This window comes from Anthonomus grandis, chromosome 1 (assembly GCF_022605725.1).
Source record: "Anthonomus grandis grandis chromosome 1, icAntGran1.3, whole genome shotgun sequence".
Lineage (NCBI taxonomy): Eukaryota > Metazoa > Arthropoda > Insecta > Coleoptera > Curculionidae > Anthonomus > Anthonomus grandis.
In genome coordinates, this window is record NC_065546.1 from 41,852,806 (window position 1) to 41,873,168 (window position 20,363).

Sequence of the window (20,363 nt, forward strand, 5' to 3'; positions counted from 1 at the left end):
AAAACTGGTTGTCTTAAGTAACTATCATCAACCAGTGGTATATTATAGATAATCCAGTAGAGAAAAATCTATGTATGTACAGTTGAAAAATGTATAAAACTAGCGTCTAAATGAATTTTTTAACTTAAATTAATCTCAGACAAACAATTTGGTTTTAGACAACACACTACCGAGGGCGCAGCTGCTTGTATCTTGGATCCGATTAATCAAAATTTTGTTAATGGCAATAGATGCTTGGGTGTATTTCTTGACTTATAATATAATGTGTCAAAATAAACAATCATTTAAGCCCTAGTTGTCTGGTTGAATGTGATGTGCCGCAAGGTACAGTTCTAGGAACAGTATTATTTACTACATATATATAAATGAAATTTTCCAAATTTGGACGGAGGGCCAGAGAAAACTGGTCTATTTTGCGGATGATTGCCATAATTGTCTCTGGAAAAACCTGGTCAGAAGCAGCTAATAATGCGAAAAGTGCATTAAGACAAATAAAAGTATGGTATGATCAACACTTTTTGAACCTAAATACAAACAAAATGTGTTTTTTGTTTAATTTTTTATTGCCAAAGTGAACCACCAGTCACTCGGTTAACTGCGAAATTAAATATGCCAGCGAGTGCAGGTATCTTGGCATAATACTTGATACCAACTTAAAATAGCAGGCTCATGTGCAGTACACATTAAATAAAGTAAAAAAAACTTATACAAATAAATTTTACCAGTTTAATGCATCTTAAATCATTGCAAATCATTTATTCAGCCACTGTAGAATTCATCCTAAATTATTCAATGTTGGCATCGGGAGCACCGTGGCAGTACTTCCTGAAACCACTAATTATAATCCAAAAATACATAAAAAAAAGTTGATATTTTGCGACTATTGAGGTCTTTAAAGAAACAAATATTTTACAGATTAATCAGATCTACAGAATGTATATTTGTTTATCGTTTTACAAACTTCTCGGGTAGATAGAAAACGTCAAAAAAAAGAAAGGTTCATATGAAGATGGGTTCAGAAATGCTTCCTCAGGGAGTTATTCGCGTTATCTCTTTAAAGATAACTTTTACAAACTATAGTTTTTGTTTTATAGCCTCGGAACTACTTCACCGTTCTTGTGAAAATTGGCTAAGAGCAAGTAATAAGATACAAAAATCAATTATCCTTAAAAAATTTACTCTGTACCGTAAATAAGAAAGAACGGTCTGAAAATAGTTAAGGTAGCACTTTATTAATTTGGTAATAACTTAACTTAAGGCATTTTTAAATAATTTTAACTGTAAAAAAAAATAACAAATCAATAATTTTATAATCGTAAACAAATTCTTATAATTGGAATTAGACAAAAAAACTTAAAGTAATAATTGCTCATAATGCCACCATGCTCGATACATTGACTATACCCACGCAGCAGATTAAGGTTAAAAACATCAGGCACGTTTTGTATTGCTTCAGCAGCTGCGGAAATTCTAGCCACCAAATCTTCTAATTGGGCTGGAGCTTCGTAAACGAGACTTTTCATATGTCCCCAAAGAAAATAATCTAACAGTGTTAAATCTGGGGAACGCGCTGGCCAGGTGACAGGGCCTCCGCGGCCTACCAGCACCTTCCAAATTTTTCATTTATAAAGTCGCGAACAATAAGTGAAAAATGAGCTGGCGCCCCATCATGTTATAGCCATAAGTTTTGTCGTATATTTAGGGACAGATCATCTAACAGTTCTGGTAGTACATGTCAAAAAAAAATTAGATAATTATTACTGTTTAGACGAGGAGGCAACATAACAGGACAAATTAATCCAACAATAACGACCCACATATTAACCCAGAATCTATGTTGATATGCCCTTAAATGAATACCATGTGGGTTTTCCTCAGCTATCAATCATCCTACAAATGATTATTTTTAGAATTAAAAATGGTTTCTTAAATATAGCTTCGTCAGCAAAAAAGAACATATTTTTGAAATTGAGGTTCTTCTGTACACCAGTCAAGAAACCACTGGCAAAAATTTACGCCGGGAATAAAATCATTTGGTCCCAATGATTGTACTTTTTGCAGGTGGTAGGACCGCAGAAGCTGTTTATGAACAACGTTCCATACTCTAACATGATTTATAGCCATGGCATCAGCTACTGCTCGAGTACTAACAGATGGTTTATCCACAGATGTAAATAGCTCCGGAGCTATTTACATCTGTGATTTATCTTCAAATTGTTAAAGAACTTCTTCCTCGAAACCCGGGGTCCTTCATATAATCGAGAAGCAGCTCTACCAGTGCATCGAATTTCTCCATAAATTAGTATATCGGCACAAGCATAATCTTCCATTGCTTAACCGTGATAAAAAGGGAATTAATACCGTGTAGAACAATGAATGTTATTCCATTTGTCGAGAAGCGATAATATAGGATGCCTCCTAAAATACAAATCTCTTTACGGGCTGTCGCTTGTTTGAATCTATTTATGGGCAATATTACTAAATTTTAAATATGAAATTTTATAGGGGTTGAAAGAATTTTTGATATGGTAGATATAAATTTATGTGATTTTTAAAATTACTTTATTGCACGGTATTGTGGAACGTCTAGCGGAAAGTTAGAAGTTCAGTCCTGATTAATTCTCAAACCTTGTTAACATACACTATCACTTTTCGGCAAATGAACTTTAGCAATATTAATAAAATAATTAATTCTAGTGCTGTATCTCAATTTACTTTTAGTCGATTTTTACAAAAACGGTGATATTTAGCGATTTTTTCTGAGAGCACCTTTTTATGCAAAAGGTATAGGAGTATCATAATCTGTTACCCAAATTGAAGTCTTTGGGCTTTGGTTAAGAAATTGGGCTTAAATTTACCAAATATTCCCTGGTTTATTTTTGTTTAGTAAGTTCAAAAAAATAAACGTGCTCACAATAATTTATGTCCCAACATTGGTGGCGGTAGCAAAAGTAGTTCTGAAGCTATAAAACGAAAACTAGTTTTTAAAGGTTATCTTCAAAGAGCTCTAGCTCCCTGAGGAAGCGTTTCCGGACCCATGTTCATATGAAGTTTACTTTTTTTTGACTTTTTTATCTACCCTAAAAGTTTGTAACATGATCAACGGATTACCCTGTATATAAAATCTGTAGTATCATGGGATCGTGACTAGGAAAACTAATATCACGGCAGTAATAAGGGCTTTAAAAAAATCGAAAAAACCCTTTTATACAATGCCAAAAATATATGAGTAGGTATTTTAAATTAAATTGAAATCTGTCACATCCAAAAACCTTTCTTAATGTTAGTGTTATTACATTAGAAAACATTAATTAAATTAACATACATTAAGTGTTATTACATAAAATTATTGACTTTATATACCTAGTTAGTTCTTCTAAAATCTTATAGAAAATCTTATAGTTTACGTAATTAATATTATTAGAAGCACGCATCAGAGATATACAGAGCATATGCCCCACCGTTGTGTACCGTACCGCGGAAATACGTACATATTTATATATACAACTTCTTGAAATAAACTTGCTATAATATATAAGAATTGACTTTAAAAGTCTAAAGTCTGAAATGTATAAGAAATTACTTTAATTTTTAATGTCAGTCTAATAATATATAAGAACCTAAAACACTTGAGTTTTGATGACAGATTTTGGCAATTATTTGAAACCTTATAGTAATGTTAAAAGGTTAAAATTAATTTTAAAAATTACTATTGGTAGTATGAAGTAATCTTGGAATCCCAAATGAAAAACAAGTTTCTTTACTTAGAAAAACATGAATTTTAATTGGATTTTAATTAAGAAAATGTATGTTTTGCGATTTTCTTGTACTTCTCATCTATTTTTTCAATATGTTTTTTATAAATAATCTTTACGTATAATTAAGATGAATTGTATTGAGCTGGGTTTGAATCGAACTGAAATCCGTAAACATAATGGTGTTATTTATTATTAAATATTAAAAAATTCGTCTTTTTTTTCCTATTTTTAATTGATACGTTACTAAGTTTGTACCAATTGAAACATTTGCATGAAATATGAAAATAACTCAGGTATGATTTAAGCTAAATCTAAATAATCTTGGGGTGCTTGACTACATATTTTTCATTACATATACATGCAAGTTTTCATTATGGAATATTATTGCATAATTTAATGCCTTTCGGGATTCAGAAACGAAGCAAACAACTATTTGAATTGTAAATAAAGAATGTTTCATTAAAATTAAAGTAATTTCAGTTCACTAATTGGCTTTTCAATACTTTTTTTCCTTTGGCTTATTAATATAATCTTACTAGCTGAATGCCCGCGGCGTTGCTCGCGTGAACTTTGAAAATTAAAGGACAGTTCTACTAAAGAACTTCTTTGTAAACAACATTTTTTGTTTTGCCTTCTTGTGCCAGAATTATTAAGTTTTTTGGTGAACTTTTTCTAGAACATGCGTAAAGCAATCCTGTCCCAAATCAACCCGTGCTATTTTTGAGTCTGGCCCCACGGTTTGCAATAAACAAACCAAAAAATTCTTCAAAGAAAGAGATGAGAAGCTCTCTTCCATGTGCCGCCTTTTATTTCGTGAACGCGGCCTCAGGATAAAATGTGTACCTGGCCATCATAAAAAATATTATAATGCAAATATTTTTTTATTGATCATCAATATCATAACGTATTTACAACGTAAATTAAAAGAATGAAATTTTGAAAAAAATTACGTGAAAGTTATACAGCAAAATAAAATTGTTTATACATGAAACGGTCAGCCCCATTGAATTCCCGGTTCTCGTCCGATCACCGGGCATGGTTAGTACTTGGATGCGTGACTGCTTGGAGGAAATACTACGTCGTGTTATTTTCTTTTTTTAACATAGAAATAATTTAACTTTTATGTAACATAGAAATAATATTATGAAATACCGGTGGTGTTTTTTCTTCGTTTTTTAAAATAAGAAATCGTTTTTGAAATCATTAATTTTTTAAATAATTGTAGATTTTAACCTCGCTTACCTTAATACATCCCTGGCATAAACTAAATTTAAATCACAATTTTTATTTTAAATGAACTTGAATGAATTTTCAACGCTATAAGTTTAAAAAGAAAGAATTTTCGTAGAGGAAATTTTCACCCTTTCAGGGCGGCGGAATTTTCGAGAATCTATTGTTTTCGTTAAAATAAAGTGTTTTGCAGTTTTTTTCCGAAAAATAAAAAAAGATGTTAAAATCTTAAAGGGTGGTTTTAACCCCTTTAAAAAAAAAAAACAAAAAATGGAAATTGAGTAAAAAATAAAATAAAATGACGTGTTTCACCGTTTTTAAAAAAAGTACTTAGTTTTGAAGCTATGATACATAAGGGGTGGTTTTAACCCTCAAAAAATCCCTTCTTAGTAGACGCCTACATAATGTTGAATACGGAATGTTGTCCCCAAATTTCATATTTCTAGGTTTTACCGTTTGGGCTGTACGTTGATTATCAGTCAGGACAAGTCTTTTTATAGATAGAGATTATCGGATTCTACGGAATATTATTTTAGCACGCAGTATTTTTACCTATCGTCAAAAACAAATTTAATAATACGCAATTTTACAAGACCGCCTATATAATTAAAATAGTAGCAAAACGAGTATATGCATCGCATCGCTGGTCGGACACCGTAAATTAAAATTTCATAGTAGAGTTGTTCCGATGAACCTCTGAACCCGATAAAAATTTCCAAATTACTTATCGACGAATGTGGTGCCTCGCACACTGTAACCATTAGTTTGCAGCATAAAGTCGTATATTACAGTCGATTTTGCATGTTTTGTTAATTATTAAAATAATTATGGAATAATGACGTGTAAATGATAAGAATATGGACAAATACTGCTTTATTTAATTGTACGATGATGTTTTTTGTAGGAGAATAAATAATTCCGTAGAAGTTGAATTAAGGTGTTCTTTTAGTTACAAGAAAAGTGCTTTGAAATTCTTCCTTTTATGGGTAATAAGTAATATAAAAGGTATTTTTTATTTATAGGTGAAATGATTTTAAAAATGCATTAATTGGTACCTAATAGAAGCCTTTTGCAGTAAATATGATCAATACAGATAACGAAACTGGAGAATCCCAATATAATCTACATCTTTGCCGAAACGTAGAAACAGGAGAAGAAGAATACTTGGCCTACTGTCTCGACAAAGAAACTGGTGAAAAGCAGTACTGCAGCCTTGACAGGATATGTGAAAGTTTCGAAATGCCTAACCCCTTTAAAGTAAGCAGGTAATAAAGCTTTGAATCTCCTATGTTAGAAAATTTTATTTGAAAAAAATATTTCCAGATACACCACGCAATTGACTGCCATTGTCCGCCACGAAAACTCCAAATATAAAAGCTCAGAAAAACGCATGGAATTTATCACGGCAATCGTGTTTCTCATACCTACGTTTATAATATTTACTCCTCTATTAGGGTTGCTGATTTTATCACTAGATATAGTTTTGCACAGGTGGTGTCACCTGCAAAACTCCAAGAAAGGGCTTAGAAAAGACGAGGGGTTATTTTACTATCAAAGCCCGTTACACATGTTATACAAGGAGTTTTGCTCCAAATGTTCTGCCGAAGAAGCTGGCAGGAAAATTCATAAAATACAAAGTATAAGGTATAATAAAAAACGATCTACTATGCAAGAATCTTTGAGAAGGGTTGTAGCTTAAATAACTAATAATTAAAGATACCATTATGGATTCTTAATGCTTGTGTTTGGAAAAATATAAATTAGTTTATAAATAAAGGATATTATGAATAAAGGTATATTAATTTTTAATAATTAATTAAATATTTAAGTGTGTCAGTGCCTATAAATTATTTTGATTGTTTACATTTTTTCAAAAAAAAATGTAACTAGTGAATAAAAGCTTAAAAACTAATAAAAAGGACCAAGAATATGAACAAACCAACTTTCAACATATTTTATTGAACATCTAAGAAAGCTTACTTTTAAGTTGTTCCCGTTTATTTCTCAATTTCGTTAATTCTTCCCCACTTCATTCTCGATTTTGTCATTTCCAATTTAAGCCAAGTGGGCAGACTTGGATCTAAGCTTTGTGCGTTAGGATATGGCAACGGAGGTGCGGGAGCCTGGAACGGATGAACTTTTTTCATTTTTCTCATTAGAAATTCTTTATTTATTTGCTTTGGATCTCTATATCTATCCATGTACAGGTTAAATGGCTGCCTTTTGGGAAACCACTCTTGTTTGCGAAGGTATGGCGGTGGGAAATCATACTCAAAAATAGGTTCTTTCATATCTAAAAAAAAAAAATTGTTAAATGAAATGTTAGACCAAATCCTCATATAGTGCGGCTCTTAAATGTCCCCTCCTTCTCTTATCTTTTAAACCCGTTTGTATAAAAAATTAAAATTTGGCACACATCATTAGCAACCTAAATATAGGGTTATCCATTTTATGCTTGGTAAAGTAAAGTTAAATAAAACACACAAGATATTCAGATGGAGACGAAATTTTTATATTGTTTTAAAGATGGAATCATTCCATTATATGTGAAACACAATATCATTTAAATGTCCACCGCGGGACCTCTGACAAACTTCAATCCTTTTAAGAAAATTTTCAATCACTTTTCGGCACATTTCAGGTCATATCTCGGCTAGAACTTCACGAATGTTGGCTTTAAGTTGTTGAAGAGTTTGAAGGTTATTGGCGTAGACATGATCTTTCGCATAGCCCCACAAAAAAAATCCAAAGGTGTGAGATCACAGGATCTTGAGGGGCCAATAGATATCACCTAATCTTGAAATGAAACGTCTTGGAAACTTCTCTTGCAAAAGAGCTCGGTTGGCCTGTTTGTGTGACTTGTGGCCATGTCTTCCAGATCTTCTTCGATTTTTCTCCAAAAATAATTGGTCAACATGCTTCCATACCGCTCAGAGTTTACTGTTAAAGCTCTCCCACGATTGTTTTCAAAAAAATACGGACCAATGACACCACCAGACCATAATGCACACAATACAGTCACTTTTTCGGGATGCAAAGGGCTTGCTACGATCACCTGAGGATTTTCAGAACCCCATATGCGGTAATTCTGTTTATTTACGTAGCCACACAGCGTAAAATGAGCGTCATCACTAAAAAAAATTCTCCTCGAAAAATGAGCATCAGTAGGTTGTTGTTCAAGCACCCAATTTGCGAATGTTCTGCGTTGTCCATGGTCTGTAGGCTTAAGTTCTTGAGTGAGTTGGACTTTGTACGGATGGAGCTGTAAATCCAAATGCAAAACTCGCCACAGTGTGCCGTAAGACAAACCCAAATTTTTAGCACGCCGAGGAATTGACAAATTTGGGTCTTCCTCCACACTTTGAGCCACAGCAGCGATATTTTCAGCTGAACGAACGTTACGGTCATGCACGTGCCTTACAATATCAGTAACCGATCCAGTCTCTTCAAATTTTCTTACTGTGTTCGAAATTGTTTGTTCTGTAGGACGATTATGTCGACCGTAATCAGCTAAACGCTAAACGTTGACACAGAAGAATCACCATTTTTATAGAACAATTTAATAATTTTAAAATAAAGAAATTAAAATTATGATAGTGACAGCTGACAAATTACGAAGTTACTTCAACCAAATACGTCTAAGCGGACACGATTGGTTATGTTATAAAGGGACTGTTCAAGGTGAACCAAGGGCTTAACCGCGGTTAAAACCAATAGATCGCTTGGAATCGGTTATAATTTTGTTTATTTTTAAATAATACCCCAGACGCCAGTAATATTATATGTGATAAGTTCTTAAACATAAATATTAAAAAAGAAAACTTATTAGCCATAATAAATTTTGTGTCATTTTTAAAAAGGAAATAATTTGTTGTTTGTTTTTATTTTTTCCCGCACTTATTTCAATATCTTTGACATTGGACGTTTATAACCTCGAATTGGATAACCTTCTACTACTTTATGGTCCCTAGCTCATTTTTCAAAACTTTCTTGGCCGAACGCTATAATATTGAGTCATTACTTCTTCCCATGGCAAAATGGCAGTTTTTTATTTAAAATAATTAAACTTCACGTAACACAGAAATGTAACTATTTCACTCCAAAAGATGTTAAAAATGTGCACCATTCACTTCAAGACAGTAAAATAATCTATTGGAGAACTCTTCACGAACACTTTGGAAAGTGGCATTTTCAATATCGCGACATGCATCAATTATTCTTTGACGTCGATCGAAGATAGATTCTGGCTGGGTGACGTAAGACTTTTTTTTTCAAGTAGGCCCATAAAGTCCAAAATAAGCTAGGAACCAAAAAGCAGTATTTAGGTGGCTAATGATGTCAATGTATAGTAAAATGTAAGCAATAGAATACTGACCTAAAACTTTGTGGTAAAAATCCTTCAAACTGGTACTCCAATCAGATTGGAAAAATGCGAGGCCTGCGGGTGTGATATCATCTTGCAAAGCTTTATAGAAGTCGTAGGTCTTAAATGTGCGTTCATTCAAATTTAGACAAGCTCCGGTTTTTTTATATTTGGAGAAATCAAGTTTTTTATCTTGCTTATATAAAATAAAAATAAATCTATGATAGCCTGTTCCTTTAGGAGGAAATGGTTGGAGGTATTCAATAATGGTTTCACCATTTTCAATTTTGTTTCCAGGAATATTCCCTCTACAAACAAGATCATAGTTAAAAAAGAGCAAATCCCTCTATTGTTTTGTAAATGAAGTCAGCTTTTCCAATTTAAATCAAAAGACCATATACAGTGTACTTACACAAACCAATGAACATATTCCTTGTCATTATCAACAAAATGCCCATCTGGATTGGTCATCACAAGTGTCCATAATGTATCTTTATCTTCACAGTTAAATCCAACTTGAGGTTTCTGATTTGCATCTTCAGGTTTTAAAACATTGCCATAATAAACTGGATAATTTGTATCTCCTTTCATGAAAAATATACTAAGAGGTACTTTGGGGTAGAAGTATGCATCTCCAAACAAGTGCTCAAATACACCATAGTGTTCTGCTACTTGCTTTAAATGCTTTGGCCCAACAGACGTAAGCCAGTCTTCATTTGACTTGTCCAAGTCAATCAACACTAAAAGTTTATTTTTCAATAAGGTATTTATTATTGGATGAGTATAACATTTTAAAATACCAATATATGAAATTGGGAGAAAGGAGGATTAATTGGGACAAAGTGTTGCATTTCATGATTAAGAATGAAGAAATATTGGAAAAGTTTTTAAATTTGGAGTCAATTCCTAAATATTGTAATATTATCTTCCTATAAGCACTTTGTCTTTAGTTTTTCTTGTCTATCTCTACCTTCTATAGGATGGGTCATTTTAATATATGCACCAAAATTGCTCTGTAGGCGAAATACAAAAAAATTTTAAGATCAAAGTTGTTCAGGGCAGAGGGGGCATGTTTATCTGTTGAAACCATTTTAGTAGAGGTAATTTTTCAAGTCAGAGTAATTTTTTTAAATGGGAACCCCTTTTTTTTTGGAGAGAATTCGAAAACAGCAGGATACTATGATACCTTGAAATCAAATCAGGGTCAAATTACAAAAACCTGTTTATAAATGTGTCTGTTTTAATTAAACATTTTAAAAATACTTTAGCAGGTGGATCAACTAGAAATCTTAAAATAACCTTAACTATCTTGACCTCGAGGTCAATTAAATCAAAGTAAAATCAAATAAAGCTTTTTTCGTCTAAAACACCAAGGTGTTGTTAACAAAGCTGTGGTAAAAAATACATATATATATATATTTCTTTTTGAAATACAATCAACAACTGAGACAATCAATCATTAATCTAAAACATATTAGTGTAACATCAAAATAAAAAATAGCAAAAATATACCAGTAAGAAACCAAAATCTAAAATATGTTCATTATTATTGCTTAAACAGTACTTACATTACAAACTCAAACAATAGACATCATATAGTGTATATCAAAACATAAAATGCCTTATGAAGTAGAATTGTTTTTACTGCTGTCAAAAACGTTAATATATTTGAATCTTCGGTAATGACTGAGGAAGATAATTAATAATTTTTTTGCTCTTGAAAAAAATTGAATTTTGTGTCAAACTAGAAGTAGGGTTTGGTAAATTTATCAAATTCATTTTCAGGCTGGAGTGATTTCATTCTTTTGCAAACCACACAGTAAGTGTAGTAAGTTCGGTTTCCTTGAAAGTGCTTCATTAACATCAGTTCTCTTACCTCTCACAAATTTACCTTTGAAGTAAATGTTTGAAGTTTATTCCATTTGCCTAAAGACACAAAGTTTAAATGTCTATGTGTTGACTAATTTGTGTAAGGTGCTTCAAAAAGTTTGTCTTGAAATCTGATCTTGCATGTTATCTCTTGTCGGTGGTTCTTCAAAAACAACATTTTTCAAATAACCCCAGGAATAGAAATCTGGAGTTAGGAGGCCATTAAACTGGACCTTCTCATCCAATCCCCCCCCCCAGTGTAATTTTCATATTAAAACTGTCTTGAAACTAGGTTTTTGTACTTTGATCTTTTCAAGATTAAGATAACAAAGTTTCCAATTTCATTTTAAATCAAAATTTTGTGGCTCTCCTCAAACCCGCAACAAAAAATAGAGATTCCCACTTAAAAAAATACTCTGGTCTTAAAAAATGACCTCGAACTCAAAGTGATAAATATCCCTGTCTATTTGGAACAATTTTTTTAATCTCAAATATTTTTCTGTATCTCTTTTACTTTCGAAGTAATTTCTGCACATATTAAAATGACCCACACTTCTTAAATACAATTGCGTAGTGTGTTATTTCATAGTTAGTATGTTATTTCATATGTTAAATAAAATCTGGAGGAACAAATCAAATTATATAGTATAAATTTATTTACGAGCAAAAGTCAAAACAAAATCATAAATGGATTCCAGTTTTAATCATGAATTCAGGATTACCTGCATTACCACAATTTACATCAGGTTAATTAATATTAATAACAAATATAGCAGTTAATGAAAGCCTATGTTAAAGTAATTTCTAGTGTTAATTAATAATTTGCACTGAAATTTATAGTAATGCAAATGATTGTTAAAAACAATCGTAATCAGAAAAAGTCATGCTTTTTAATAAACCATACATCTTGGTTGCACAAAAAAATAATATACAGTATACAGTAACTGCAAAGAAAATTTCTCTAGAGTTAAAGCAATAATATCTTTTCTCTGTTAATCCATGTTATATAGCCCTATGTACATCTTGTATGGTTTTTTAACCCTGTTGTAAAATTTTAAGGTCTTTCTGAATTTGCAAATCCAGGTACTTACATTTTTGTGTACGGGCCAATCTTTCCATTTCGGGGTTTTGCCTCTGTGTCTTAAAATGGTTCAATCTTTCTTGCAGCTGACTTTTCTCATATTTTCCTACATAGGGAAGCCCGATGTCTACTTTATAATATAAGGCTGGATCTTTATAATTTATTTCTATAAAAAAAACAACATATGCTACAGTACTACTCTTAGACTTTCAATGATTACTTGCCTGTGAGCCTTTCTTGCAAGGTTCTTGCTATGCCTGGTGGTTTCCCCCTTAAGTGATGGCCATTTCTTATAAAGAAAGTTAAATTTACCGCAGCACTATCAATTACGCTAGGGGTACAGGCTTTTAAAAGGACGTTCGTCATGTTGATACAATTATGAAAATCTGCTTGGAGTTAGTAAATTATATAAAAAATCATCAAATAGAAATAATAGACTACGAAATCGACCCAAAAATAAACACTGACTCCTAGGTTAGGTTAGATTTATTTACATAACCAAAGAACCAAACTTTTAAGGCGCGTACAGACATAGAACAAAACTTCGTTTCGTAGCATCGTCGCGCAACAATTTTATGTTACGCAGCAAAGTTCGGTGTTCCGATAAGTTATCATGTAACAAAGCATTGTCGTATAACCTATAGCAGAACATTCTACCTTTCCATCTTTTTCGATTTTACGTTTTTGATTTATTTATAGTAGTTGAGTACTATCGAAGGAACAATAATGGATATTGCTGCAACAGCATATATTTATATGCGCTATCATATTAAAAACAAAAAAAACGTAGACAAAAAGACGTTGGTGGCAAAAGCAGTTATACGCTAGTAGAAATGTCTTCTCTTCTTCTTCTTTCAGCAACCCTTCACAGTCCACTCCTGGACATAGGTCTCGCCTATATTCTTCCATGTTTCTTTGTTCTGTGTCAGTTGGTGCCATGTGTTGCCCACTTTGTTTTTGACATCATCGAGCCAGCGTAACTGTGGTCTGCCAACTCTGCGTTTATGTATGCGAGGTCTCCATTGAACAATGTGTCTTGACCATCTCAACTCGTCCTGTCGGGCGACGTGTCCTACCCAGCTTCATTTCAGGTGGGCTATGCGTGTTATGACGTCTTCAACTTTAGTTCTTTGTCTAATACACTCATTTGTGATATGGTCTCTCAAGCTTATTCCTAGCATCATCCGCTCTATGGCTCTTTGGGTGGTCCTAAGCTTGTTAGCTGATTTAACAGTGAGTGTCATGGTTTCCATTCCGTAAGTGATCACGGGCAGTAAGCAGGCATTAAAGACCTTTCTTTTCAAATTAATTGGAATAGTTTCATTTCTCAAGACGTGTGACAGTTTACCCGTGGCTGCCCATGTCAAACGAACACGTCTGTTTATTTCGGCAGTTTGGTTTTCTTTGCCCAATTTGATGCAATGTCCCAAATATACATATTCTTCGACGTTGTCAATAATTCGGTCTTCTATATGTACTTGAATATTGTCAGGTGACATGACTTTTGTTTTATTTAAATTCATGGTTAAACCTATTCTTTTCGATTCTCTTTGAAGTTCTGCCAACATCTCCTGTAATTCTATTATATTCTGGCTAAAGAGTACTATATCATCCGCAAAGCGTAAATGGCTCAGATGTTTGCCGTCGATTTTGATGCCTCTCTCGTTCCAGTCCAGAGTTTTAAAAACGTCTTCCAGTGCCAGTTTAAACAGCTTTGGGGAGATGGTGTCCCCTTGTCTTACTCCTTTTTTTATTTGAATTTTGTTTGTTTCTATCTCTTCCGAGATTTTAACGGTGATTGTCTCATTTTCGTATATGTGTTTGAGAAGCTGCTTGTATCGAGAGTCGATTCTTGCATTGTTCATGGCCTTAAAAATAGCCCACAACTCTACGGAGTCAAACGCTTTGTTATAGTCAACAAATGCGAGGTGTAGTGGTTCATTGTACTCGTTGCATTTTTCTATTATAGTGCGAACGGATTGTATGTGTTCTATTGTGCTATGGCCTTTTCGGAAGCCAGCTTGTTCCGGGGGCTGATAGGCATCTAGTTTAGCTGTAAGCCTATTTGTTACTATCTTTGTCAGAAGTTTGTACGGGTGGGGGAGTAAGCTAATAGGTTGATAGTTGTCGATTCTCAACCTATCTCCTTTTTTGTACTGTAAAATCACCTGGGCATTTTGCCATGCTTGGAGTATCACGCCTTCTGTCATACATTTATTAAGAAGAATTTTCATTGCTTCTACAGTAGTTCTTCCCCCAAGTTTTATCATTTCAGCTGTAATTCCATCTTCCCCTGGTGCTTTACCATTTTTCATTTGAGACAATGCTAGTTCTACTTCTTCTCTGGTGATGTCAGGAAGATCTTCGGAGCCTACATTGAGAATCGTTTCATCAACTCCGATTGCTTGTTCTGGGTTGTCTCCTGTATACAGTGTGCCGTAGAAATTTTCCACGATATCCATTAAATCTTTACTGTCCTCTTTGATGTTTCCGTTTGTCCCTTAGTTGATGTATTTGGAGGCGTCCATCATTGTTACGTGTTTTAAGTACTTTCATGTTTTTGTTGTTTTCGATGGTCGTTGTTATCATTTCTGTGTTGTATTGCCTTAAATCTTCCCTTGTTTTCTTTTTTATCAATCTGTTAATTTCGTTGTATTCATGAGTCCCTTTCTTCAAGTTTCTTCTCTTCGCCATGAGTTTTCTAGTTTCCTTTTTTATTTTTGAATTATTTTTCTTAATAGTGGCACATATCTTTTTGGCTGTCAGTACTTATTCTGTTTTCTAGGTCGTTTATATTCAAGCTGTTCAGTGCTTCTTTATTAGACAATTTCTTGTTGAGTTCAGCTTGGAATGTTTGGCGGTTTTCCTGGATTGTTTTTGATGTGGGAAATGGTTGTATTTTGATTAGCTTATTTCGTTCACTCTTCACGTTTATTTCTATTTTAGCTCTTACCAACCTGTGATCGCTACCAGTATCAAAGCGATTTAGGGCCGAAACGTCTTTTATAGTAAACTTTTTATTGGTTAGTATGTAGTCGATCTCGTTTTTCGTATTTGAGTTCGGGCTTCTCCATGTCCAACGTCTCTTTTCTGATTTTTTGAAGAAGAAGTTCGTACAGTACATACTTTCTTTTTGGAGATAATTGATCAGTTTTTCTCCTCGTTCGTTGGTACAACCCAGTCCGAATTTACCCACATATTAATTTCCGTTTCCCGCTGGTACTCCTAGTTTAGCATTGAAATCGCCAATAATGTATTTGTAGTGTGCTGTTTCTATTGTCAGCGCTTGTGAAATGTCATCGTAGAATCTCTCTATCTCATCATCGGCTACAGAGCTTGTAGGGGCATATACTTGAATTATTTGGACGCTATATCTTTTCGATATCTTCAATACTATGTAAATGACTCTACTCGATATGGATTTCATCTTAGTAACTAGCCGCTTTATACTCTTATGAATCATTATCGCTGTTCCGCCAATGTGTGTATTTTCCTCTCTGTTGATCCGATACAAAAGGTGGCCTGATTTCAGTGTGATGCATTTTTCGTCCGGTAATCTGGTTTCGCATAGGCCCAAGATGTTCCATTTGATATGGGATAGTTCCACCTCTAATTCTTCCAGATGTTCGGTTGATCTCATTGTTCGAATATTATAGGTGGCTAGGTGAAGTTTAAATTTGTTCTGTATTAATAGTGGGGGGGATGAATTTTTGCCTCCCCGAGAATCCTTGAGGCTGACCTTGTTACTGGTGTGGGATTTGTCATGCGATGATCTACCCACCTGGGGTACTATTTCGTTTGTTTTAAAATCCATCATGGTTTACGGGGGTTTTTAGCCATAATCTTCCACGTTGGCTAAACGGGTTGGAAGATGTGAATATCAGCCACTTCTGACATGGAGAACAGACGCTGTTTGCAGACGTCCACTCTGGATCAGACGCTGCGTGGGAACTTTCTTAGCTTCACCTTCAGCACTTCGAGACCTTACCGGCATGGGTGGCCCCATAGCGCCGGCATTGCTCCCTGGCTGTAGGTTACTGAGCCCTCTCATCGACGACAAGGTGACAGTTCCCCCAGAGAGGGTAGTAGAAATGTATACAATGAAAATAGTTTACTGTTAGATATTTTTTATCGGATTATTTTTGTCCCATAGTAGTCGACAAACAGTACTTTTAAGGGCAAACTAGTTACTTTCATAAAAATTTGCTGTTCCTAAAAAAATCATTTCCATTTTATATTATTTAAGTTTAAAAAATATAAAGAGAATTTGCATAGAAAAAAAACAAATTTTCTAAAAAATTTCTAAACTTAGGTATAAGATGGAAGATAAGAAAGGGACGAATAGGATGGAATGCCTTGCCAGCCTCGCTTTTGAGTTTAAAATCTTTATGGACTTTCTTGGACCAGGTTCGTCAACCAAATTCTGTCTTCCTCACAACGTGAAACCAAATAAACCATAAATAAAAGCATATATTAAATAAATAAAATATATATATATACAGGGTGTCCATTTAATATCGCGGTGCTCCATTGCTGCTAAACCATGAAACGAAACAAATATTAAATAGGGGAAATATTTATTATGTTAGAGGCCCTACTTTTTAAAATTAGTTTGGTTGATACAGGGTGTGCCAGAAAAGCGTTATACATAATTTGATTTTTTTTCAAGGAACAACCTATATTTCTTTTCCGAAATGGGAGCCTTATTTGACTTTCTCTTTAACCCTAAAATTGTTTCGCTCTAAAATGCGATGTTGCCTTGTTATTAACAATTTAAAGAACTTTTTACGAAAATCAGTAGTTCACTTAAATTTTAATATTTACCACCTTTCTAAAAAATCTATGTAGAGTCCTTGACTAAGTTCATTTTATCATTCGAAATTCCAAAATTTATTTTTTTTTACAGGGTGATCAAAATCGTTACTCAAATAATGATATTTTCAATTCAATTTTGCGCTATTTATTTAAATAGAATACTCTATATCTTGTAATGCGTTTGAATAAAGCATTCTTTCATCTTCAATTTGATACTATTTTTATCTCTAATCGTTTTCTCAAAATTTGTTCTTAAAGTAAAAATTACATATTTTTTTCATAGGCATTACGACACTTACGACGGAACACAATTAATAGATATTTTATGGAATCAGAGTGGCAAGGACTTTGTCCCTCTGTTCAATTCTATTTTGAACACTTTTTAGTAAGAAAAAAAGTCAATAGTTGTAATAACCATAGTAAAATAATAGTAGTAAAGACAAGTAATATTAATCCCTTATGCTTATCATTTAAAAATATTTAATTTTTTTTTTTAAATTGTTAAAAAGTTGGTTATTATTCATTTATTCTTTGTTGTGTGACGCACACTTAAAATGTTTACTTATCATTCATGTTAAGTAAATTAACCATCATGTTTAAGCAAATTTGTTTCAATATGAATTACTCTCAGTGAGAATTAGTAAATGTTATTTTCATTATCGGTAAATGTCTGGGTACTATTTTTGGGCTTTAAGAGGTTATTTGGAAAAAAATAACCAACATCCTAATGATGAGTGTTGAAAAAATTAAAAAAAACGATTCGAGCGTACTGGAAGCATAGAGTAGAAAGAGCAAACTAGAACGAAAACAGTTTTAAATGAAGAAAACCAATTGGCAATCAGCATGTCGGTTGTAGAAACATCGCAATTAGTGTAAAACAAATAAATAAGAACTTAAGTAAGAGAAATATCGAAATCGTCTGTGGGAAAATGTTAAAAAAAACAAATAAAAATATCATGCTAACATACTTAGTTACATCAAGAACTTACCAAAAATAATTTTGAAAAAAGAATTAGTACTTTTTCTCAAAGGGCACAAAATTAAGCAGCAGAAAACGAGATTTTTTTTGACTTATGCTTTTTACTGATAAATGTACGTTCCACATAAATAATTTTGTGAACCGACATAACTTCCATTTTTACGATACAGAAAATTCCCATCGAGTTTTTATCCATAATTTTCAACATAGATAGAGTATCAAGATCGTGTACCGGGAGAGGTTTTTGTAAATTTTTTAAGAGAGGATTTTCCATGCTTTTCGACTTCGTAAGGCGTGAGATGTGGCTACAGTTGAACGGTACACCAGCTCACTTACACAAGCTTCACTTTATCACATACCAATTTGGTAATAAATGGATTGGAAGGCTAGGTTAGTTATTAAAATTAACTTTTGTATACTTATTTATTAGACTTTATACCGGACAGGTCCCACTGGATGGCCTCCTAGGTCACCGGAATTAACGCCTCTAGACTTCTTCTTGTGAGGACGTGTTACATCCGAAGTTTATTGTATTGCACCCACAACTAGGGAACATATGGTGGAGCGCATACAAGAGTCTTTTAGACGTATTACGCCTGCTTTACTTCGTGCAGTTAGAAGATCTTTCGCACGTAGGGCTGATTTGTGTTTGGAGCAAAACGGTGACATTTTGAACAATTTTCGTGGTAGAACTTTTTTTATAAAGTTTTTAATTAATGTTGTTAATGTTTTTGGTGAAGTCTTGATGTAACTGAACTTGACGGGAGTGATATTTATTTTTCTTGTGGTATTTTCCTACGGACGATTTCTGTATTTGTAAATCCTTATTTATTTAACTCTTATTTTCAGATTTTTTACAACCGACTTGATGAATGCCAATTTGATTTCTTCATTTAAAACTATTTCTGTTCTAGTTTGTTCTTTGTACTCTACGCATCCAGTATGCTCTAATTATTCTCAAGTCAAAATAAACGTTGTAATGAAAAAAATATGTAATTCCTCCTTTAAGAACAAATTTTGAGAAAACGGTTAGAGATAAAGGCAAACTTGTAGGTTTCAAATTGAAGATTAAAGAATGCTCTATCAAAACAAGTTACTAGATATAGAGTGCTGCATTTAAAAAAAAAATGCGCAATATTGAATCGAAAATAGCATTATTTGAATAACGATTTTGATCACCCTGTATAAAAAAAAATTAATTTTGTAATTTCAAAAGATAACATGAACTTAGCCAAGGACTCTACATAGATTTTTCAAAAAGATAAAAAACGTCGGTGTAAATATTAAAATTTAAGTGAAACACTAATTTTCGTGAAAATTTCTTTAAATTGTTAATAACAAGGCAACGTCGCATTTTTGGGAAAAACACTTTTAGGATTAAAGAGAGAGTCAAAGGAGACTCCAATTTCGGAAAAAAATATAGGTTATTCCATTTAAAAAATATCAAATTATGTACCACGCTTTTGTGGAACGCCTTGTATCAAATAAACTAATTTAAAAAAATAGCCTTTCTAATTTAATTAACATTTCCCCTATTAAAGTTTTTTTCCGTTTCAAGATTTAGCCGCAATCGAGCACCGCGATATTAAATGTACACTTTGTATACCGGGTGGTGCGTCGCCGAGCGGAACATAGGAAAACCCATGTAAATTTTAAGGAGGTCAGTTATTGGCTTCGCTGCAGATTTTATAGAAAAAAATGTAAAATAATTTCGTCGCTTCTCACGAATAACGACACAATCCAAAAAACCACGTTTTTAAGTTATGTATAAAATTCAATTACAAACAATACCTAATTTATCAAGAACAAGTTCTTATGCATTTAGTACATCTCTGTTCTCGGCGCAAGTGTCGTTATTCCGTTAAAGGCTTTTTTAAATATTATATCGAGAAAAACGACACAAATTTTAAAATTTAGTTGGGCCTATTCATCCGACAAGCACACGTACATTTTTACTCAAACAGTGACATAATCCAAATAGTGCTTTTTGGAATTCTGGATTTTTTTCACACATTACAGATTACCACAGTCTTTTTGGTATAAAAATTCTATTACATTTTTAGCTCTTATTATATAATTATAAAAATTATGTTTAAAAACATATAAAAAGTTTTCTATATTTGCATGTACAGTGACACATTTTAGTTTTTTAAACAAAAAACCATTATATTTACCCCGTTTTAAAAAAATAATGATAAAAAGTTACAAAATTATTGTCAAAACTAATTTATATCACCCAAAAAAATATTTTTCACATCAATTATTTGA

At 32.9% G+C, this 20,363-nt stretch overlaps 2 protein-coding genes across 5 annotated transcripts; one reads left to right on the forward strand and one right to left on the reverse strand.

The window, feature by feature from the left end:
- Positions 1–5,672: 5,672 nt before the first annotated feature.
- On the forward strand, positions 5,673–6,784 carry LOC126740373 (uncharacterized). 4 transcript variants are annotated; one of them, XM_050446369.1, is made up of 4 exons: positions 5,673–5,830; positions 5,893–6,010; positions 6,064–6,253; positions 6,312–6,784. In XM_050446369.1, the coding sequence occupies exons 3-4, from the start codon at positions 6,069–6,071 to the stop codon at positions 6,685–6,687; spliced, it is 561 nt and encodes a 186-aa protein (XP_050302326.1). In that variant the 5' UTR covers positions 5,673–5,830; positions 5,893–6,010; positions 6,064–6,068; the 3' UTR covers positions 6,688–6,784. The 4 variants fall into 4 exon arrangements, with proteins under 4 accessions (XP_050302326.1, XP_050302317.1, XP_050302334.1 ...); XM_050446360.1 differs by having other exon boundaries at positions 5,893–5,993; XM_050446377.1 differs by having other exon boundaries at positions 5,706–5,993; positions 6,051–6,253.
- Positions 6,785–6,928: 144 nt separating this feature from the next.
- LOC126740362 (39S ribosomal protein L38, mitochondrial) lies at positions 6,929–12,787 on the reverse strand. Its single transcript, XM_050446344.1, has 5 exons — positions 12,526–12,787; positions 12,312–12,467; positions 9,764–10,091; positions 9,364–9,659; positions 6,929–7,281 (listed from the first exon to the last, which is right to left on the reverse strand). The coding sequence occupies exons 1-5, from the start codon at positions 12,665–12,667 to the stop codon at positions 6,986–6,988; spliced, it is 1,218 nt and encodes a 405-aa protein (XP_050302301.1). The 5' UTR covers positions 12,668–12,787; the 3' UTR covers positions 6,929–6,985.
- Between the last annotated feature and the right edge of the window lie 7,576 nt (positions 12,788–20,363).

Coding starts and splice junctions, on each gene's coding strand:
- LOC126740373 (XM_050446369.1), top strand. CDS start 6,069: ATGATCAATACAGATAACGAAACTGGAGAATCCCAATATAATCTACAT. Junction 6,254..6,311: donor AACCCCTTTAAAGTAAGCAG/GTAATAAAGCTT, acceptor AAATATTTCCAG/ATACACCACGCAATTGACTG.
- LOC126740362 (XM_050446344.1), bottom strand. CDS start 12,667: ATGACGAACGTCCTTTTAAAAGCCTGTACCCCTAGCGTAATTGATAGT. Junction 12,468..12,525: donor CTTGCAAGAAAGGCTCACAG/GCAAGTAATCAT, acceptor TTTTTTTTATAG/AAATAAATTATAAAGATCCA. Junction 9,660..9,763: donor GAATATGTTCATTGGTTTGT/GTAAGTACACTG, acceptor TCTTGTTTGTAG/AGGGAATATTCCTGGAAACA.